General features: G+C 43.0%; 1 protein-coding gene across 11 annotated transcripts in view; it reads right to left on the bottom strand.

Moving 5' to 3' along the window:
* Positions 1 to 20,612, bottom strand: part of ZNF827 (zinc finger protein 827) — a 143,630-nt gene that overhangs the window by 51,874 nt on the left and 71,144 nt on the right. For all 11 annotated transcript variants that reach the window (XR_005789506.1, XR_005789515.1, XR_005789516.1 and 8 more), the window contains exon 7: positions 10,144 to 10,247. Coding sequence is in view for 8 of the 11 variants with exons in the window: in XM_040473048.1 (XP_040328982.1) it covers positions 10,144 to 10,247 (104 nt within the window). In the remaining 3 variants the exon portion in view is untranslated. The remainder of the gene's footprint in view (positions 1 to 10,143; positions 10,248 to 20,612) is intronic.

Below are 20,612 nucleotides of genomic sequence, written 5' to 3'. Positions count from 1 at the left end.
ATTTGCAATACATTTCATATTAAAAAAAAGAAAAAAAAAAAAAAGAAAATCAGTGTAATAGTAACCGTAATTCAAATATTGACTTTTCACATCAAACCAACTAAACTCTTTTTGTACCTCCATTATCCTACTCTCTGCCTTTGAAAGTTTCTTTGGTGGTTGGCAGTGAGATCTATATCCAAGGTGAAAAAAAATGAACACAACAGCCCGGCAATCTTTCTCTTGTCAAACTAAACTGTTTAATGCTAAAAAAGAGAGTTACATCATGGTAGTGTGCTACTCATATTAGACAGAGAGACCAACTATATTTGGAAAGGGCTTTACTGCACATCTTATATTTATAAAGGGATCCATTTTTATCTGTAGTCAAAAACAGATCTGTGTGATAATCAAAGCCTTATCAGATCTCTCTTTAGAACATTTAACACTAGTTCTTACAAACTAATGGTTTTTCAACAATATGTTTTCCTCCCAAGATCTGATTAGCAACTATATTAGGTGCTAGCTTCTGGGAGACATAATGGTCAACCAGACAGTTTATGCCCACAAAAGAGCTTGCAGTTGATCAAGAAGGTGATGAGTAAACAGGGAATTCTAAATATCCAAGGACATGAAAGGAAGTGGTATCTAATCCAGTTTTGGAGCGGCAGGGAACGATTTCCAAAGAAAACACAGGCTATTAAAAAAACAACCAAACAGGCAGCATACAGGAGAGTGCACGCGCAAAGTGTAGACTTTATCTAGAGGGCAATGGGAAGTCAGCAGGGCTGAGAGGGACACGATGAGATCCGCCTTCTAGAAAGACTAGGACTTGATGATGGAGAGAAGGGAATGGTGGGAGTGACCCTGGACATAGGGAGACCAGCCAGAGGCTGTTGTTGTAATCCAGAGGACCAATGATGGAGACTTGAATGAAGTTCTTGGCAGTTGGGACTGAAAGAGAAGAATGTGTCTAGGAGAGGTAGGAGGTAGGATCTATGCAGGAGGAAAGGTAACTGAATGGAAGTGGAGGGTGCAGAAGAGGTAATAATGAGAGCTGATGCAGCAAATGCTGCCATTCCTGCCCTCCCTTCGTCAGTGATCACATGGCCTTTACTGCTTCAATGCTGCCTTCCCGCTGCCAGCACCTGCGTATATCCGCCAAGGGCTTTCTCTAGCCACTGAAGCCTGCTTTGCTCACCTTGTGCTGGGGACCACAGCGTGAGGGAATTGACTCCTGAGAGTGGGTTTAAGTGATCGATGGTAGACCACATAAACATCCCAGCTCTCTTAACCTATTGGGGAGGAAAGTCTGAGGCCTTCCGTTGCGTGAAATCACCCTCCAGTTGTCCACAGCAGGTGACCTGTTGGATGACAGTCCCCTTATTGGATGCCTTCTTTCCCTTGGCTCGCTTCCTCATTCCTCTCCCAGGGTTTCCTGTGTCACTTCCTACAGAACTACTTGCACTCAACTTTTTGTCTCAGGATCTGCTCCTAAGCAAACCCAAACAAATGGTGTCCAACTTTAAGGTTTGTGTCATGGTGGGTGATGATGATGATGCTATCCACTAAAGCAGAAAACAACAGAATAGAGAGGAGGGTTTTAATCAATCAATCAATTGACTTTTGGAAGGGACAGGGGAAGGTAGGGGAAAATGGTATGCTTTGTTTGGGACCTGTTGAATGGCAAGTGGTTGAGGGACCTCAGCATGGGATGTCTCAATAGAACTCCAGCAGATGGTACAGTGGACCAAATATCATGAAGCAAATTCAAAGACTGCCCATACTTTTGTGCTTCTAGTTAAGTTTTCTTTTCTGGAAGATAAATTGAGAACAGAAATGATAAGTACTCTGCTAAAGGAAAGATGCTGCATAAGCCAAAAAATGAAGCCCCTGACTGTCATTCCTATAATGACATCAAGAAACGGGCTGTGGTGTGATGTGGGGGTGTCTCTCTTACCACCGAGAAGCACTCATTTGGCCCTACATATGGGAATACAGAATGGGTTTGTTTAAATGAAAATATATGGTCTAGTTTGCAATGATTTTTCTCTTTTTTTCTATCCTGGTTACCGGAGGGCAGTTGCTGCCCTGAAAAGGAATAAACACAAAGAAGAAATTGCATGAAACGAGAATATGTATTTTTGATAGCAAAGGAATGGAAAGACATATTGTATACACAGAATAGGCCTTGTAGATTGAATTAGACAGTCCCAAACTGAAGCCAGAGGTTACTACATTCCCATTTTCAAACAAATACTCTTCATCATCCATTACACATACTTGAGAATTTGGCCTTTTATTCATTCTCAAGGTGCTTCAATAGTCTTTGCAAAAGTAAAATCACGACCACAGGCACTGCTGAGGCCTTGTAAACGGGGTGCAGAAAATTTTATGTGAGCACATACACATTTGTTGTGTTCACAGGAAGACGCAGGGCCGGGGCCAAAGGGGTCACAGCCCCCGGGGCTTTTGGATGTTACATTTCCCACAAAGAACAAACATGAAAGTGTTGATGATTATCTTCGATACCAGGTGATTCAACCCCTGTGCCATCTGGGCGGAGATAAAGAGGCTTGGCCAAACAACCACAGTTGTTTTCTGGTCCTGTCTTTGTCCTGTCTTTAGAGATAGCTCATGTGAGGCAGCCAATAAATTTCTCCTTCGCAAAGCTGACCACCCATTAAAAAAGTGCACCTGCACTTCAGTGTGTGACCCCCACAACTGTTGGTCTGCAGAGATCCCATTGGTTATAGTTCTGAAAAGGGCTAACCTGGATACAAAGTTGACAGTGATTAATGCAAGCCCCTTTTCTGCAAGGAGTTCTGAACAGAGTCAATAGCTCTTTTTTTAGAATTCACCCATGAATTCATTAGGCTGGTGAGGGATGGATGGGGCTAGTTCCGAGAACATCTTTTTTAGCTTCAAGTAACATCATCTAGATCAGGAAAATCCGAAACAATGAAAACTTTCCCTCTGGTAAACAGCTGGACAGACTACAGTTCATCTACTGCGAGTACATCAAAGAAATGCTATAAGCAATACAGAATAGCTTTCCAATTTGAAACACAACAGGAATCAGATATATCAGTCTACGTGTCATTTAGTTCAGGGCAATAAGTTCGTGCTACAAATGGAAATGCTCCTGCAGACTAAAAGGTGGATAATTGAAAGACTGCTGTCCTCATCATCACTGTCCTAGTCTCTGAAATGAACATGCACTCAGATTGATGGTTTGGAGGTGACCACTTGGCATCTAGACCCATCTATTTGTGAATAAGCCAATTAGCCCTAACAAATGCAGAAAGACTCATAGTGCACAGCTTGGTGAATTTTCACAAAATTACATAAGCATGTAATCAGCAGCCAGGTAAAGAAATGGAACATCCTTGGGGCGTCTGGTGACTCAGTCCGTTGAGCATCCGACTTCAGCTCAGGTCATGATCTCACAGTTCATGGGTTCAAACCTTATATCGAGTTTTGCACTGATAGAGCAGATCCTGCTTCAGATCCTCCGTCTCCCTCTCCCTCTCCCTCCCCACCCACCTCTCTCCCCCTCCTTCCCTTGCACGTGCTCTTGCTCTCTCAAAAATAAACATTAAAAAAAAAAGGAAGAAATGTAACATCCTGGCTTCCTAGAAACCCTTCTTGCGCCCCTTCCCAGCTGCTACCACCCCCAATACCGAATACTTATGGTGACTTGTCCCGTCGCCAACTCTTAGTGTGGGCGGTAGAATTTCAGGGGTAGAGACTGATTTTGCCCAGTTCCAGCATTATAGTTTGGGCCCTACCAAGAAAATAAAGGCACCTGGGCTGAAGTTGACAGGACTGCTCCAGATGGTAGACTTTTTGAAAAAGAAGGGATACGGAAGAAGCTTGGAGACCTTCTATCCTCTTTCTACTGGAGAGTGGGCTACACTTAACACCTGGGCTCTCCTGATTCCCAGTCTAGAACTTTTTCTTCTGTACTGCTGACCGGATCACCACTACCTTCAGCATTATGCGCTTTATTTAACCAAGAGGTTTTTACAGTTTCCTGAAACTATTTCTATGGTTCAGAGGATCTACTAAAAATGACTGAAAATAAACATTAACCCTTTCTTTAATTTTCTTAATTGAAAGAAACATTTTAAGGGACTACGATTACCAGATATTTTAAAGGAAGAGAGAAAAGAAAGAAATGGAAGAGAAGAGGACAAAATTAGAATTACATGGATAAACAGAATATTCTTATCTTGTAACTTCTTTGAAGTATCTTACTTAAAGGGCTACTTTTTATTCCTAACTAAAAAAGGGTAATCCATCAGTGATACGTCAGATGCCAAATGTGGGTATATGTGAACAAATACCGTAGAGGTGTGTTCCTTATGCTCACGGCCAGTGACACCTCACCTGACTTAGCAGGCGGCGTGACAGGTCAGAAAGGAAGAAAATGTACCGTGTGCAGTTCCGGGTTTGAATTCCGGTGCTGCCGCTCACCAACGGCAGGACTTGTACAAGCTATTAAGCCTCTCCGAAAAAGGTCCTAGTACAGGTGCAAGTACAGAGTGCTTCGTACTGGCTATTCAATCTCTCTGCATAAGGTGCAGACTCCCAGTTATAAGACAACTAAGTCATGAGGACGTAACGTACGGCATAGGTAACGATATCGTATCGTTAATCTGTAAGTTACTGCCAGCGTAGAGCTTAAAAGTTCTCATCGTGAGAAAAAAAGTGTGTCAGTGTGTATGGTGATGGATGGTGCCTCAACTTATTGTGGTAACCACTGTACTATATATATATATATATATATATATATATATATATATCAAATCATTATATTGTATACCTTAAACTAACACCATCTGTCAATCATATCTCAATAAAATTGGAAAAGTTATTAAATCTCTCTGAACCTCCATTTAGTCATTTGTAAAGTAAGCATAATTCCCATGTCTCGGTGAGTTGTTTTCAGAATTAAATGAAATGACATCGGTCCTGTGCCCTGATAATTACATTTGACCCTTGAACAACACAGGGGTATTGGGGTGCTGACCCCATGCAGCCGAAAATTGCATATAACTTCTGGCTCCCCAAAAACTTGACTACTAAGACCATACTGTTGACTGGTAACCTTCCCAATAATATGGTTGAGGAGCACATTATCTTGAATGTTATAGGTTATATGTACTGTATACAGTATTCTTACAATAAAGACGGCTAGAGAAAAGAAAATTAAGAAAATCATAAGGAAGAGAAAATATGTTTACAGTACTATACAGTGTTTACAAAAAAAAAAAAAAAAGCTGCATTTAAGTGGACCCGTGCAGTGCAAACACGTGTTTTATTAGCTTCCTTCTCTGTACGCAACGAATGTGTGTAATCAAAAGGAGCTTAAGCTACAAAATGATACACACCAACAGCACTCAAATGTTCTACTGTTTATCCGTGACTTAGTCTGAATTTAAAAAGAATCCGCTGTCTTTGAAAAAGGATTAAAGAAAACACTTTGCTGTAATCTAGGACAGAGTTGTCTGTCTATCTGTCTGTCTGTCTCTGTCTCTCTCTGTGAGCTGGTTAAGTCTTAATGTAAAGGAAGGTGATGTGCACATCTTCAAAGCCAACAGTCTGAAAGAGGTCATTCCTATCTGGCCAGTAGCATGGCAGGCTGACAGTCCACTGTGGGTGCCCCTCGACGTGAGGCATCATTTGTTTCGATTTCAGTGAAGTATATGAGATGGTACCACTTATATTAGATTGATGGGCAGAACAGAGAGAGGAAAATAGATTGAGAATTGGCCCAGTGACAAGGCAGACCACTCCAAACTGGTCTTGTTAGCTTCACAGCAGATCCTGATTCGCATATCAAGTCCTGGAAGGACCCAAACTCTCCCCATGTTCTGTACATCCTGTTTATGTGCTGTAAACAACAACGACAAAAAGCGTTGTTTTCTTTTTAAGGGGTTCTGGCAAATGATCGGGGCAGGGGTTTACAAATGTAATTGTTGATACGTTTTGCATTGTCTAACTCTAAGCTCGGTCTGAAATATCAAACAGAAGCATCAGTGACTCCAAACACTTTGAAAGAATTCCACAGAGACCCACATTTCCCTTCACACCCGCTCTGGTTGTGTTTTTGTTTTTTTGGCTTAATACAGAGCAAACATACTGTGCCTTCAAAATCATAATAACACAAGAATTGAAGCTCCATATTGTTTAAAAGCAGTGCTGATATATAAATTCTTCTCTTGATGGTCTTTGCTTATGGAAAGACGATGGGGAATTGTAAACAGCTGCAGGTACAATGGTACTAATGCATCCACTCCTTATACAGACCAGCCCTTGGTGCCCTGAAAAACACCCGATCTCACACTCTTTTTTCTATTAGTGTAAATCTTCTACAAAGTGAGACAACGACAAATTAGACAAAGTACATTAAATCATACGTGGTCTGTAATTTCTATCTCCCCCATTATAGGAAAGTTCTTTTATTCCTTTTGTAAAATCACCATCAGCAACACCACCACCCAGGGTGCACTCAGGCATCTATTCATGGCTTTAAGGATATTTTGTCCCCATGTCCCTCCAGCTGAAGGTGACAGGAGCTTTTAACTCGTCATTTTATTAAGGATTCCTGGTGTTCCCTCTGTCTCAGACATTCACAGCAAGTGAAAATGTTAGGTCTTGGCTCATGAACATTCTTTGGTTCTCAGGAAAGTCAGTCTAGAAATAGTGGCAACGACGAAGGCCAGGACACCCTGAAGCTCTGTGTTTATTCTGTTTCTCTGGGATGGCGGCAGCTGTGTGTCTCAGACACCATCTGCCGAAGGCAAATGCCTAGTTAAGTGTGCTATTCTCGATGTCTTCGCAGTCCACAGCCCTACCCACCTCTCCCCACTTTGCTATCCCCCATGCTGCTTGCTTCACTCTCCACAGGCCTGCAACACAATCACAACACGCTGGGTGGGTCCCCTTGGTGTGGAGCTGTGGCGTCCTAAAGGGTGCTCTCGAGTGGCACGCCTCCCCTGCCCCACGGGCTTACTCCAGAAGTATTTAGAAGATAATCTCATCCCGTTGATAGAAGGTATATAAATATATAAGCACGTTATCTATGGTGTTTGAAAAGCCCCACAAACCTAAAAAGCATGTAGGTATCTGGACTCTTTGGGGATGAGAAGAAAGCTATGGGTCTTCAGCATTTGCTGAAGATTGAAACCAGACATGTTAAACCTCATTAATTATGGTCTCTACTAATTGGGAATCGGAGACAATTCTTTGGGCTGATATTTATCTTTGCATTATCTCTGGAAAGAAGAAGTTTGCTAAGTAACTAAAGAATAGAAATAACATTGTAATGGTAATGTTTAAACTACTGAAGAGACGATTTCTAAGAACTCTGAGGCCTTTATTTATACAGTAAGAACAAATTATTTTTTGCCTAGTCACTAAAGCCACCTGTCTCCTTCCTGGCTTCCCCATTTCTGCACAGACACTATTCCTCCCAATTCAACTTGCTCATAGCAAAGCTAACCAGTCTCCCAAACCCATGAACTGACCCTTTGTCTGCCTCTCTCACCAACCACTTCCTTTTCTCTTTAAACCCAGGTCCTCATCAATAATGTTGCCTTAGCATTAGAACATCCCCCATTGGACTCCTCTTTCTTGCCACATCTCCAATGATTCAGCAATCTGCTGCCCACTTGGTCTTCTGAAATTTTCTGTAGGAATCCATGACTCTTATACCTGTGAACCTCAAGATCCTCACCTGTCGCTTTAATGTCTTTGCTTCCAGTACTGCATTTAGCAGAGTACTAGAATAATTGTAGGTCCACACTATCTAGCTGAGACCCCTGGGCTCTGATGTGTTTGGGACTCATACTTTCTCTTATTTTAGAATGATAATATGATGCCTGAGACATATTTTACATAACACTCCAGTGGGCCTTCATAGTCAAGCACATTGACATTTCTGTAGCAAAATGTATGAATTTCACCCTTGGTAGTACATAAGGGCTATAAATCGCCTCCCATTAGGATTTGACACCAAGTAACTTATTAAAAAAATTGCAGTTGGTGGAGCTTTTTGGATTTCAGAATTGTGGGAAAGGGACTGAGGAGCTGTAGTCAGAATACGATGGCCATTTATCACTATCCAGACTTGAAAGAAACATTTTCTTGAAAAGTCTCTGTCCTGCAATCTTTCGTTAATTCAGATTGGTCTTTTCCACAGTTAGCCCAAATTATTGAGGCTGTCCTCACAAAACATATCTTCAGGTTATGGGAACTTTGTGATTACAAGGTTGTCCTTGTCATTTTTAATTTTTCTAATTTGACTCCATTTCTAAAGCATTTTCAACTAGCTTATTTTTTTTTTTAAAGTTCCTTGTTAGTTGTCTGTTTTAGCAAAATGTATACTCATTTTGCTTGTCCCCTGCCTAAATAAAGGCTCTTGGAAGTATAGACTGATTCTCCCTCAGAATGGTAGATTTACATTTTAAAAATCCCAGTTATGCTGACTTCCCACCCAAAATAAAAGTTAAATTTTTAAGTGAGTTTATCTAATTTGTAATAGGTCTATCCAGCAAACCACACAAACCTCTTCTATACACAGTGAAACATACACTGATATCACTCTTTGAGGTCGAGTTGTAACTTGACCAATAAAACCTTCTTAAAATATAGCCAAGCCAAACATTATTAGGGCAGCAATGCAGGGTTTGGATATACATCACGGGATGCTGGCTGTATGGGTCACAGCACTCTGACAGGCAGTTCCTAGGCAGTTATTTTGACATTAGAAAGTCACAATCCATCAACTTAACAGCAGGGTGATAATTTGGGGACCAGGGAGATGGCTATACAAAATGACACTGTGGGAAGCAAACAGTAGTTCAAATAGCTCCTGTTTGAGAATGAAGACATCAACTAAGCAAAATTTCTCTCCACCTCTAGAACCAGGTATAATGTAATGTGCTTTGGGGGTGGCGTGTTATCTATGGCGTTTGAAAAGCCCTGCAAACCTAAAAAGTACGTAAGTACCTGGATTCTTTGGAGATGAGAAGAAACGGATCTGCCATGACAAGACTAAAGAGTGACAAAGAGTTGCGTTTCCCCCCCAGTTTTGTCACAAACCACTTCCAGTGACCTGTGTGTGCTACCCCAAGCCAGTATTTCCTGAGATGCTTCTTGGCTCTTTCTGAATTGCAAAACACTCAGACTTCCAGCCATCTGTGACACCTGGCTCCTTGGGCGAGTGGGAGACACTTGGGCTTTATCGTTGCAGGGGTTCCTGGCCAATGACCCTGCTGTAAGCCCTTCCTGAACACTCGTGGCCTTGGTCTCCCATGCTCTCCTGGACAAATGAACGGGTGCAGAGGCTGTGGAGAGCTTCTGAAATTTTCTCAGTTGCTGGAACTAAAGTAACAACAGCAGGAAGCTTTCAGGCTGCTGCACTGGGGTTGGGGTGGGAGGTGGGAGGGTGAGGACTATGGGCTACTGTGCAGTGGTTCTCAAGTGTTCTCATCTCATAATAGCTCTGAGAACACACAGACAAGCCCTGAGGGATGGCCATGCAATTGGGAAGGGGACAGAAAACACATCTTGCCTTCTACTCTGGAAAGGAGAGTAGATAATAAATTATGTATTGATGCTGAGATTGCAAAAAAGAACATTAGATGGATATATGCAGATACTCTGATTAAGAAGAGAGGCGGAGTCCGGGTGGCGAGATTGTCTTAATGAGCTGTGCTGCCTCCATGGAAACCAGAGTGGTCTTTGTGGCCACCCACACCCCACTAGGGTCACGACCTTCCCTGCTGGCGATTAGTTCTTGCCGCTGCCCTCCTATATCTTCCTGGCAGTCTGCCCGAAATACTAACAGTGTGTAAAGCAAATTACTTTCAGGTTATACTTAGCTCTTTCAAAGAAAAAGAAATTTGCCGTATGAACGAAACATCAGCAGGTAAAGAACAACGAGCTCCTAAAGCAAAAATGAAGCACTCGATTACTGCCGACGCTTGATTTTAATAAACCTTTGTGGCTGTTTAAATTGAGTTTCTCCTTTAAAAAAGAAAAACTAGCTTCAGACAAATAACTTCAGCACAAGAGTATCTGAGAATTTACACATTTCAGAAAAGTAATTTTAAGCAACCAACAGTAGAAGCAAAGTCAATAATGTTTCCATACCTGGCGCTGATATTCTTCCGTGAAGCACAGAGTCACTGGGCAGCAGGTCTTTCGAATTAGAGGTGAATGGTGATTGTCTAAATGTATCTTCTGAAAAGAAAGGGCTGGGGTGGGGGAAAGCAGAGCAAAGTTTAGTAAATCAAAGTTACTTACATTACCCAGAGCATCCGGCCCCAAAGACACACAGACACACACACACACAGACACACACACACACACACACACACAAATGCAGGATAAGGTACCTTTTAAAAAAAAAATGGTGTTTAGAGACTCTAAGAAGATTGTGCTTAAAATGGAGGAGAAAATATATTACATCAGACAAGTGCTGTCTGTATATTCTGTCTGTTGGTTTTATATTTAAGGTGAATATGTGAAACATCACCATCTTTGAAACATTGTTAAGCACAGTCAGGACAGCTGAGCAGTAAATTTTACTCTTGTACTATATGTTCACTAAGTGTGTTGTGCCCAGATGAAGACCAACTGCCCGGATCAGGATCAGAATCACGAAGGCCTATTTGAGGTTCTTCCCAGAGGAGCGAGAGATTCACCCTGGTTCACGCACATTCTGTCACCTGGGCGCTTAGGACCAATAGCACGCATCAGAAGGACAGCAGGCAGGCCAGAGTCAGGGGCCAGTGCACTTTAAGAGATAACTCACCGGTCCCCACGGAAACCGAGACTGCATCCTAGAACCATCTTGTTTTGGAAGGAGTTAAACCAGCTAACGGGACTCCTGAAAGGACCCTGGGGACCCATTATTTCCCATGAAACTGAGGCCCTGACTTGACTGATTCTCAGTTCCCCGAGTGGCTCAGCTAGAACTAGAAGCAGGGATGTCAGACATCCAGCCAGGGTTTTGCTCTGCAGCGAACACAAAGGATTTGGTTGCTTTTAACCAGAGTTTTCTAACCCAATTGTAGCATCCACCATCCATTCCTCTAAAGTAAACTGTAAATAAGTAATGTGATCACATGTGTGAATACTGCAGTTATCAGTACAGTCCAACCTGGAGAACGACAGCCCAATTTATTTACAACAGAGGATATTTATTTATTTTTTTATTTGTATTTTTTTTCACTATATGAAATTTATTGTCAAATTGGTTTCCATACAACACCCAGTGCTCATCCCAAAAGGTGCCCTCCTCAATACCCATCCCTCACCCTCCCCTCCCTCCCACCCCCCACAACCCCCCAGTTTGTTCTCAGTTTTTAAGAATCTCTTATGCTTTGGCTCTCTCCCACTCTAACCTTTTTTTTTTCCTTCCCCTCCCCCATGGGTTTCTGTTAAGTTTCTCAGGATCCACATAAGAGTGAAAACATATGGTATCTGTCTTTCTCTACAACAGAGGAAATTTAATGGAGGAAGTGGGTACACAGGTGGTGAGGGTCCATAGGGGCAGTAATGCAGCCCGACACAGGCTGGTGCCTTCCTGAGGCTGGAGGAACAAAAGAAGGAGGTAGACGGAGCCCAAAGTCGGGGGCCACCTGGTAGGGTCCGCACCTTGCAGGACATGCAGCTCCCGCAGAAGACGGAAAGGGAGTGGCCTTCCCTAAGCCCCTCCCCCTTCTCCCAACAGGGCGTCGGATTGGTGGAACCTTCCCACAAGCCAAGGAGAGTCAGCCTGCAGAGATCAGGTCCCCTTTGAAACTGCAAACCAGGGGGAAGCCTGGGAGGCGCAATCAGCTCGGCCTCCGACTTCGGCTCAGGCCATGATGTCTCAGTTTACGGGTTCAAGCCCCACATTGGGCTCTGTGCTGACAGCTCAAAGCCTGGAGTACACTTCGGATTCTGTCTCCTTCCTTCTGCCTCTCCCCAGCTCGTGCTCTGTCTCCGCCTCCCTCTCGAAAATAATAAACATTAAAAAAAAAAAAATTGAAAACACCCCTGCAAATCAGGGGAAGGAAAAGATGTGAGGGCACACGAGACTAGGACTGCCACGACTAGTGTTGCTTTTCTAAACATGCCTCAAGGCTATGGTTACTGTCATTAAATAGCAAAAGGAAATATTAAGATAAAGACGGAAGACATACTTCTTGTAAGTACAAGAAGTAAAACATATATTAGTTCACAATTATTTGATATGACTGTCAGGCCAGATTTAATGCAACTTTGTATGGCATGCTTTTTAGTTATATCTTAAACATAAAACAATTTAAAGGGGCTCAAAGAGTGAACCCGCTACAGGCTAGTAGGTGATGGGAAATGGGGAAACGTTGTTTTATGCCAAACAGCTTATAACCTGCAAGTGATACAGAATACTTGAAAGGATAAGGCGATGCTGTAAGGTGGCCAACAGCACGTGCTCAAAGGAAGGCAGCTCTGAGTTCAAATCCCAGCCTCACCACTTCGGCTGTGTGACCTTACACGTATTATCGAGCTTCTCCGAGCCTCCGTTTCTTGCCTATAAAGTGGGGTGATCACAGCATCCACACCTCACAGAGAAGCTGTCAGGACTGAATAAGATGGTCTGGAGAATATGCTTCTGTAGTGCCTGGTAAACACTAAGTGCTCAATAAATGTGAGTTATTTTTTATTTGCATCTTTGCCTAACTCAAACAGGAGCATAAATGAGCCAACCTACAAGTTGACAGAAAGTGTAGAGTTTTCTTGTATAAAATGAACGAAGAAAAAGTCACTCTGATTTTGAAGAGTCTTTTTGACTTCTGGGTGACTAGGTTAATTTCCAACTCTTCGGTGAAGGACGCGGTTAACAATCAAAGGGCTTTTAAGGACAGAGACACCTTGGAGGATTGTTGGTCAAACCCAGAGTATTAAGATTTCTCCACTCCCACCTGGGTAGTGCTGGAGCTTCCATACAAAGGTGGCAGTGCTATTCTTATGTCTGAGCGGACAGTTCACAAGGGAGACACCAGGAGCTGGTCCCCAGGCACAGGGTTAAAGGTCAGGCAATGAGTCTGCATATTACTGTGACTCTGGAGGTAGCAATTCCCTTAAAATCTGAGAGTTCGGAGAAACCCACAAACTGTTTGGTCTGAAATGTGGAGACTTCCTCTGAGGACATCAAGAATCTCAAAAAGGGCTCCCTAATGGGTATCTCAAAATGTCACCCTTCTTGCCACAGAGACATGGTGGGTACTTCCCCCATTCCCTCGATCCGCCAGCAGCTGTCTAGTGAGTGCCTACAACGTGCCAGGCCTTGGGAACATAATGGTCAGCAAAACCAGCCATGACTCCAAATCTCAGGGAGTGCAAAGACCTGTGTGGGTACATGAAAGGGAACTGTAACGGAGTCTAACGCTGTGGAAGGGAGGGTACAGTGTTACGGGGGGGGGGGAGGTTGTGGGGGCCAGCCTGGCTAACTGAGTCGAGACCTGAAGGGAGGGTAGGGCTGTGGGAAAATGGGGAAAGTGTCCCCTGCACAGAGAACACAGCCCATCTACAGAGCTGCTGGAAGGCGCATCGAGGAGGCTAAAGCCTGGAGAAGGAAGGCACACTGCATGTAGGGATCCTGACTTTGTCCCAACAGCAGTGGGAAGTCCTGCTGTGTTTTAACAAAGCAGTGGGGCTTGCAGAAGACAAGACAGGTGGCCAGAGTAGCGGTCCACATGAGACATCGTGACACCGGTGGTCAATGAGGCAAACCAGCAGTGACACGTGCAGACCGAATAATGGTTTAAGAGATAGGGCAGGTAAAGACTATAGGTACATTTATTTTTTTAAGTTTATTTATTTATTTATTTATTTAGAGAGAGAGAGAGAGAGAGAGAGAGAGGTGTGCACACAAGCACGGGATGGGCAGAGAGACAGGGAGAGAGAGAGAATCCCAAGTTCGATGTGGGGCTCAAACTCATGAACCACAAGATCATGACCCGCACTAAAAAACTAAGAGTCAGATGCTTAACCTCCTGAGCCACCCAGGCACCCCAAGGTACGTTTAAAACCAACCCTCAGGTTTCCAGGTGAACCAGGACGAGGCTGCCACCGTATGTGCCAGGAACAGGCTCCTAGATTTTGCTAAATACTGGAAATGGGCTACCTCTGCATCGCAGATCTCCACCGATGTGAGGAGTGAAGCCCAGTTATCACCAAGCCACTGAGAAGAAATTGAGTTGAAAGGGAGACAACCACCGAGGGAAACAACATTCCAAATAATTTTCTACCCTGGATGCAGCTTTATCCTGCACAGCACAGAAGAGGTTTCTTCTCAGGGAGAAGGAGTCATGCTGCATACTAAAAAGGCAACAAAGGACAAGCAATGTTACGGGGCAAGGACTCAATGAAGAACCCTTCACAAGCCAAGGCAGCATGAGCCTAATGTGAGGTCTTCTCTAGAAAGAGACGATATTAGGTTAACAGGGCATCAGTCTCAGGCCAAACGTGCAGCTGCAGTGCTCTGCATTGGGAGGCGTCCCCTGGAGGCCGGGAGCGCGGTGGTTTAGCACACCGTTTGCAACAATCTGAGTCTCCAGTCCGTACTGGCCATTTAATAGTTAAGTGACTTCCGGTCAACAGACTCTCTAGCCTCAGTTTCATCACTGGAAAAAGGTTTCAAAATACCTTCTTTGCAAGGGTGCTGCAAGGGTTAAGTAAGGTATTTCATGTTAATGTTCTTGGTACACAGTACATGCTCAAAAAAAGTAGCAACCGATGCATACATCGCTACTCACTGTTCTAAAGTACTTTGTGTATATTAACTTCAGGTTAGTCCTCACAAGGGCTGTACTGGTTGGCTACGGTTGTTACTATTATCCATAAGGAATGCAGAGACTGGGGCACAGAGAAAGGGAGTGATTGTCTGTGCCCGTGAGCTGAGCTCAGATTTGAATACAGGCAGGCTGGCATCCCAGTCTGCACTCTTACCCACTAAGCTACACTGCCTCCCTCCTGTGATCCCTTAACATCCAGGCAGCTCAGGGGCGGTACAGAACCGCAGATCCTCCTTGGAACGAACAGAGCAAAAGGAAGGGATACAGGAAGGAGGGCTGAAGGGGGGCTGGGAGCAGCCATTTCAGTATGCAGGATCCCAGGTAACTGAAGGAAGACTTTTTCACCTGAGAAACACAGCACGTGAAAATGATTTAGTCTTTACCTCCCTCTAGAAGTTAAGATATGCCCCAGTTTCCTAAAACTTCTGCAACCCAGAGGCCTGTCAATTTGCAATCCTAATTATTCACCCCCCCCCATCTGCACCCACTGGTTTTGAGGGCAAGCTCATCTCTGTGATTAAGCCTAAGTGAAGAGGGAAGAGTAACGAGGCCATCAGGTGTTCACAAGCCTCTATTTCAGCACAGATCTGAGGCTCACGGTGGCACTATGGTTACACAGACATTTGTATATTAATCTTCCAGCCACCTAGATTGGCAGCTATGTTTCAGGAAGAGGAGCAGGAAAAACCAAACTTGCAGGATGCCTTACATAGCATGTGCTTGATTAACGGGGTTACATCTCCAATGACATTAGCCATCTTCAACTCTGCCCATGATCTGAGGACAGAAGACACTGCACCTGCACCTTCGCACCAATCAATGTCCTTTTCAGAATGTCGAGATGGTATTCCTGAAGCTCCTTTTCTTCTCCCGTGCCTCATGCATTTGTAAAGTGCAGAAGCACATCCACTCTCGGCAGAGGCCCAGCTTTGCGGTGGACAGGGCCGGCCCTGCGTTCACACCACAGTGATGGCCACTGGTGGGAGAAGGTGGTGGACAGGGGAGTGCCAGGACGTGCCTGACACAGGATGAGCTGGGTCTGCATCTCCCCAGGGAGGAGAGCAGCAAATGAAATACGGACTTGCCGATGTGCTCAACTTGAGCACATTCGTACCATCCTTCAACTAGTCACTTAGTCAGTTCCCAGTTCTCCAGAAAAGCAGCCGGCTTGTGACTGCTGCATGGCTCTCACTTCCTGACTCCCCAGCTGCCCGAATTTTAGTCATTTCACTATGAAAAAGCCTCTCCATCAGAAAGTGAGCTAAAGAGGTGGAAAAAGGGAAACACTGTCAACCAAGTGATTTATTTCTGGTTAATATTTTTGGTGAAAAGCTGGTAATGGAGGAGGCTGAAACTAACAGCTAATAGGAGAGGAGATCATCACCTGTCCTCATATAATGAAATCCCCACCTGCCACAGCACATCTCCTCTGGCCCTGGACAAAGTCTACCTGGAAGCCTTCGTTATTGCGGATAAATGTTCAGAAGCAGCATCTGGAAGCTGTTGGTGTAAACTCCCTGTTACTTTTCTTGCCTTTTGCTACTTAGAAAAAACAAAACGTTTACCTATTCAAGTTTCTCTTGTGGGTAAAAGTGAAATGAACATCTAATGTGTCTTTTTACTTTTCTCTGGTAGAAAATCTAAGGTCTAAATTACGAAGGGGCACTGCTGTCACCGTGACTGGACAAATCCAGGCATCAGACGGCATGGCCTGTAGGGTCAACAGCGCGGGGCTGAGGAAGGAAAGATTTACAATAAATAATAAAACAGTTCATAAAAGATTATGGCCGTAAATAGTGATACATTTTGCTAAGTGCGGATTGTGGCACAAACATTTCCTCCTTTAACATCCGAGTGTGCCAGCAGGGAGCTGTGCCTCATGCAGAACAGAAGGCCGGTCTACTTACAAACCACCCCTCCCTGGGCACCAGCATTGAAACCAAAACGTTACAGGCATTCTCATGTTGATGACAACAGCAGAACAAAGCAAAGAGGAAGAGAAAAAGAAGGTGGACACAGCATAGAAGAGAATGTTGGAAGAAGTACTTTTAAATAATGACACAATTGGTGGGAATGCAAACTGGTGCAGCTGCTCTGGAAAACAGTGTGGAGGTTCCTCAAAAAATTAAAAATAGACCTATCCTACGACCCAGCAATAGCACTGCTAGGAATTTACCCAAGGGATACAGGAGTGCTGATGCATAGGGGCACGTGGACCCCAATGTTTACAGCAACACTTTCAATAATAGCCAAATTATGGAAAGAGCCCAAATGTTTATCAATGGATGAATGAATGGACAAAGAAGATGTGATGTATATATACAATGGAATACTACTTGGCAATGAGAAAGAATGAAATCCTGCCATTTGCAACAACATGGATGGAACTGGAGGGTATTATGCTGAGTGAAATAAGTCAGTCAGAGAAAGACAGATACATATGTTTTCATTCATATGTGGAACTTGAGGAACTTAACAGAAGACCATGGGGGAAGGGAAGGGGAAAAAAATAGTTTCAGAGAGGGAGGCAAACCATAAAAGCCTCTTAAATACAGGGAACAAACTGAGGATTGATGGGAGGGATGTGGGGGAGAGGGGAAAATGGGTGATGGGCATTGAGGAGGGCACCTGTTGGGATGAGCACTGGGTGTTGTATGTAAGTGACTAATCATGGGAATCTACTCTGAAGCCAAGAGCACACTGTATATACACTCTATGTTAGCTAACTTGACAATAAATTATATTAAAAAAATAAAAATTAAAAAAATAAATAATGACACAATTATTTTAAAGGACCAACAGAGAAGAAATTTTTTTTCCTTCTCAAGGACAATAATAACTCTTAGGACTGAACTTGGGAATGGCAAACAGAAAAGAAAGATTAAACAAGGAAGAGAGACTTTGATCTGTAATGCGTTTTTACTCAGAACCAGTAAAGATCTGTATACTTCAGGGTAGAAGGAAATTCTATGAAGGTAAGAGTTTCAGACAAATCATCCTGAAGTGACATTCTGACTTCCTTTGCACATTTGCAAACTTTTCTTTAATGAATAAAAAATTTTAAAAAAAGATGGTGTATTTTCAAGTAAAAGCACTTGATTATCTATTCAGCTATGTATCATACTGCATAACAGGGCTTCAGGAATTTTTCCAAGAGCTGCATAAAATATGTCCTAAAGATTCCGGGTTAATTTTTGTTTTGTTTTGTTTTATTTTAAGGAAATCTTAAGAATAGATGATCTGACTCAGATATTTCTGAGAAGTTATAATATATTGCAAAAGGAGTGGAAAAGTTCTGTGGTGGTCAACGTTTGCTCTCTGTGGCTGCTACCTGCTCCCCAGCAGACCCCAGCCCCTCGGCCATCTCATCAGAAGGCCCTGTGTACGGGGCTTGCCTCAATCTCTGCTCAGCCCCCGTTATTAATTCAAGTCCGTAAAATCCTAGTTTTCTGTTCTAATATAGCATGTTTTTTTTTAAAGGGCTGAAATTCCATATATTTACCTAAAACCATTGTACTGATATTTTTAAAACTCTGACCTCTGAATCACTTAGACCTTGGGACACACCCTCAGGGTGACACGCTGTATTAACATCTTGAAGTGCACAGGAAGCAGTGGTTGAGAAAATCTTCCATGCCTTAAGAAAAAGTAGGCAACAGAACAGTGATTCTGAGAATAAACCTTGCTGTAGTTCAAGGACTCTCTGACCATGTGGCATATGAGACACGTGACAGATTGAAATGGATACAGGTAACGTCCGCATGGAGTCTCCACGCAGACATAATGACACTAAGGGAAAGGACGACAAGTCGGAAATGTTTTCTTGCAACAAAACCTGGACAGGGCTGACCAAGTCCAGGACTTGCCAAAGGACTGACAGAATACAGTCCTTGCCAAAGAGCAAAGAGGGCTGTTTTTGTTAAGCTTTTCCAACACATCAAATACAAAAGATGGGCTTATTCGAAGATAACGAATAGGGGGACTATTTGGGTCGGTTATAACTAAATCTTCTCAAAATCTCCCCAAGTACCTTAAGGTCACGAGAAACTTTCTGAGAAGCTGGAGCCGCTTGCATGAAAATATGCTCACGACCGAACAACAAAACATCACCACGCTTTATTTTTGATACCTCATTTAAAAAAAAATTTTTTTTTAACGTTTATTTATTTTTGAGACAGAGAGAGACAAAGCATCAATGGGGGAGGGGCAGAGAGAGAGGGAGACACAGAATCTGACACGGGCTCCAGGCTCTGAGCCATCAGCACAGAGCCCGACACGGGGCTCGAACTCAAGGACCGCGAGATCGTGACCTGAGCCGAAGTCGGCCGCTTAACCGACTGAGCCACCCAGGCGGTGGCTGGGTGAGATAATCTCATTTTTAAAAAATGAGATATCTCATTTTTTATAAAAGGTCAAGTAACATTATTTCATTTCCAACTTAATTTTCATGATTAACATGTGAATTTGTAGGCAGTGTTTCTTTTTATCTCAAATATTACTGGCCTTGATTACTTTCTTTGTCAATAGTTTCTAATAGAATAATAGATACTTAAAATATTTTTATATACTTACATATCTATGTGTTTTGTAACATTTATAAATGATTGCATTGGAAATATGTTAAATACTCAGTTCCACAGATCCTTGTAAAAGAAGTTTTAGCACTTTATAAAAATGCTGGTAAGGTCATTTTGCTAAGGTATAGCAATCACTATATGTCACGTTGGACTGTATGTGGGCCCAAACTTCCAGCTTCGGCCCTCAGTTTCTCTTTGGATGAGAGATTAGCTGTTTCTTCTGAAACGGGCCCAGATATTTTAGGTATACCAGTCGGTGCCAATTTTCCTATGAACATTCTAGCAGTCAGTTAAAAAGATAATCATCTATAATGAATGAAAACAGCTTCAATGGTGTTCATGAACACTGTCCTTCTCTTTGCAACACCAGAGAAATAAGGATGCCCTATTCTTGAATGATTTTATGTATGTATGTATTTATTTTAATAAAAGAATTTGAACATAGGGATGGAGAAGAGTGCCCAAGAGTAAAAATGATTGCAAGCCTTGGACCTGAAGACAACTCTGACCATCTGAAACAGCAAGTTCCCTATTCAAGCTTGGGAGTGGACATAACAGAGAAGACCACTGATGACCCCAGGGGGCAGGCCTGGAAACCCAGTCATCGATCACCTTGGGTGCACACATTTTCTGAGAAAGGATTGTAGTGAATAAAGCGTGAATTAATTGCTACCCATTGGCAGGCGTCAGCCAGGACATTTGTCTACAAACTGAGGCTTGCATTGCAGACTCAGTGGGTTTCTAAAGGGGGTTTGTGGGCAGATGAGAACCAAGGTCATTATACTACTCGTATTAGCCCCAGATTTTCATCTTTAATTTTCAGAGTTGACAAGAAAGCTAAAATGTCCTCCTTCTCCTCCTGGCCCACTGACATGACTGCATACTCAGCTGGCACCGATCAAATAGAACTTTCTCAGCAATTAAAAAACAATCAAATGTGTTGTTAATTCTGTATGGTGTACAATGATATTGTCGAAAATATCCTTATCTTTTCAGAGATCTATATTAAAGAGTCTGCAGCTGAGTGTTATGATGTCTGGGATGTGATTTTAAAGTATAGGGTTTTTTAAAGTATACGTGATCTTAAAGTATAGAAAAGGGTTGTGAACTAAAGTGTGACAAATGTTTTTTCAGTGGGTGATAGGAATATGGTGGTTTATTTCATTATCCTTCTGTTCTGTTTTGAAATTTTTCATAATAAAAAAATCAATAACAA

This window comes from Herpailurus yagouaroundi, unplaced genomic scaffold, assembly GCF_014898765.1.
Source record: "Herpailurus yagouaroundi ecotype Mexico unplaced genomic scaffold, PumYag 28, whole genome shotgun sequence".
Lineage (NCBI taxonomy): Eukaryota > Metazoa > Chordata > Mammalia > Carnivora > Felidae > Herpailurus > Herpailurus yagouaroundi.
Note: the sequence above shows the minus strand (reverse complement) of the source record. Positions and strands in the feature narration are given on the sequence as shown.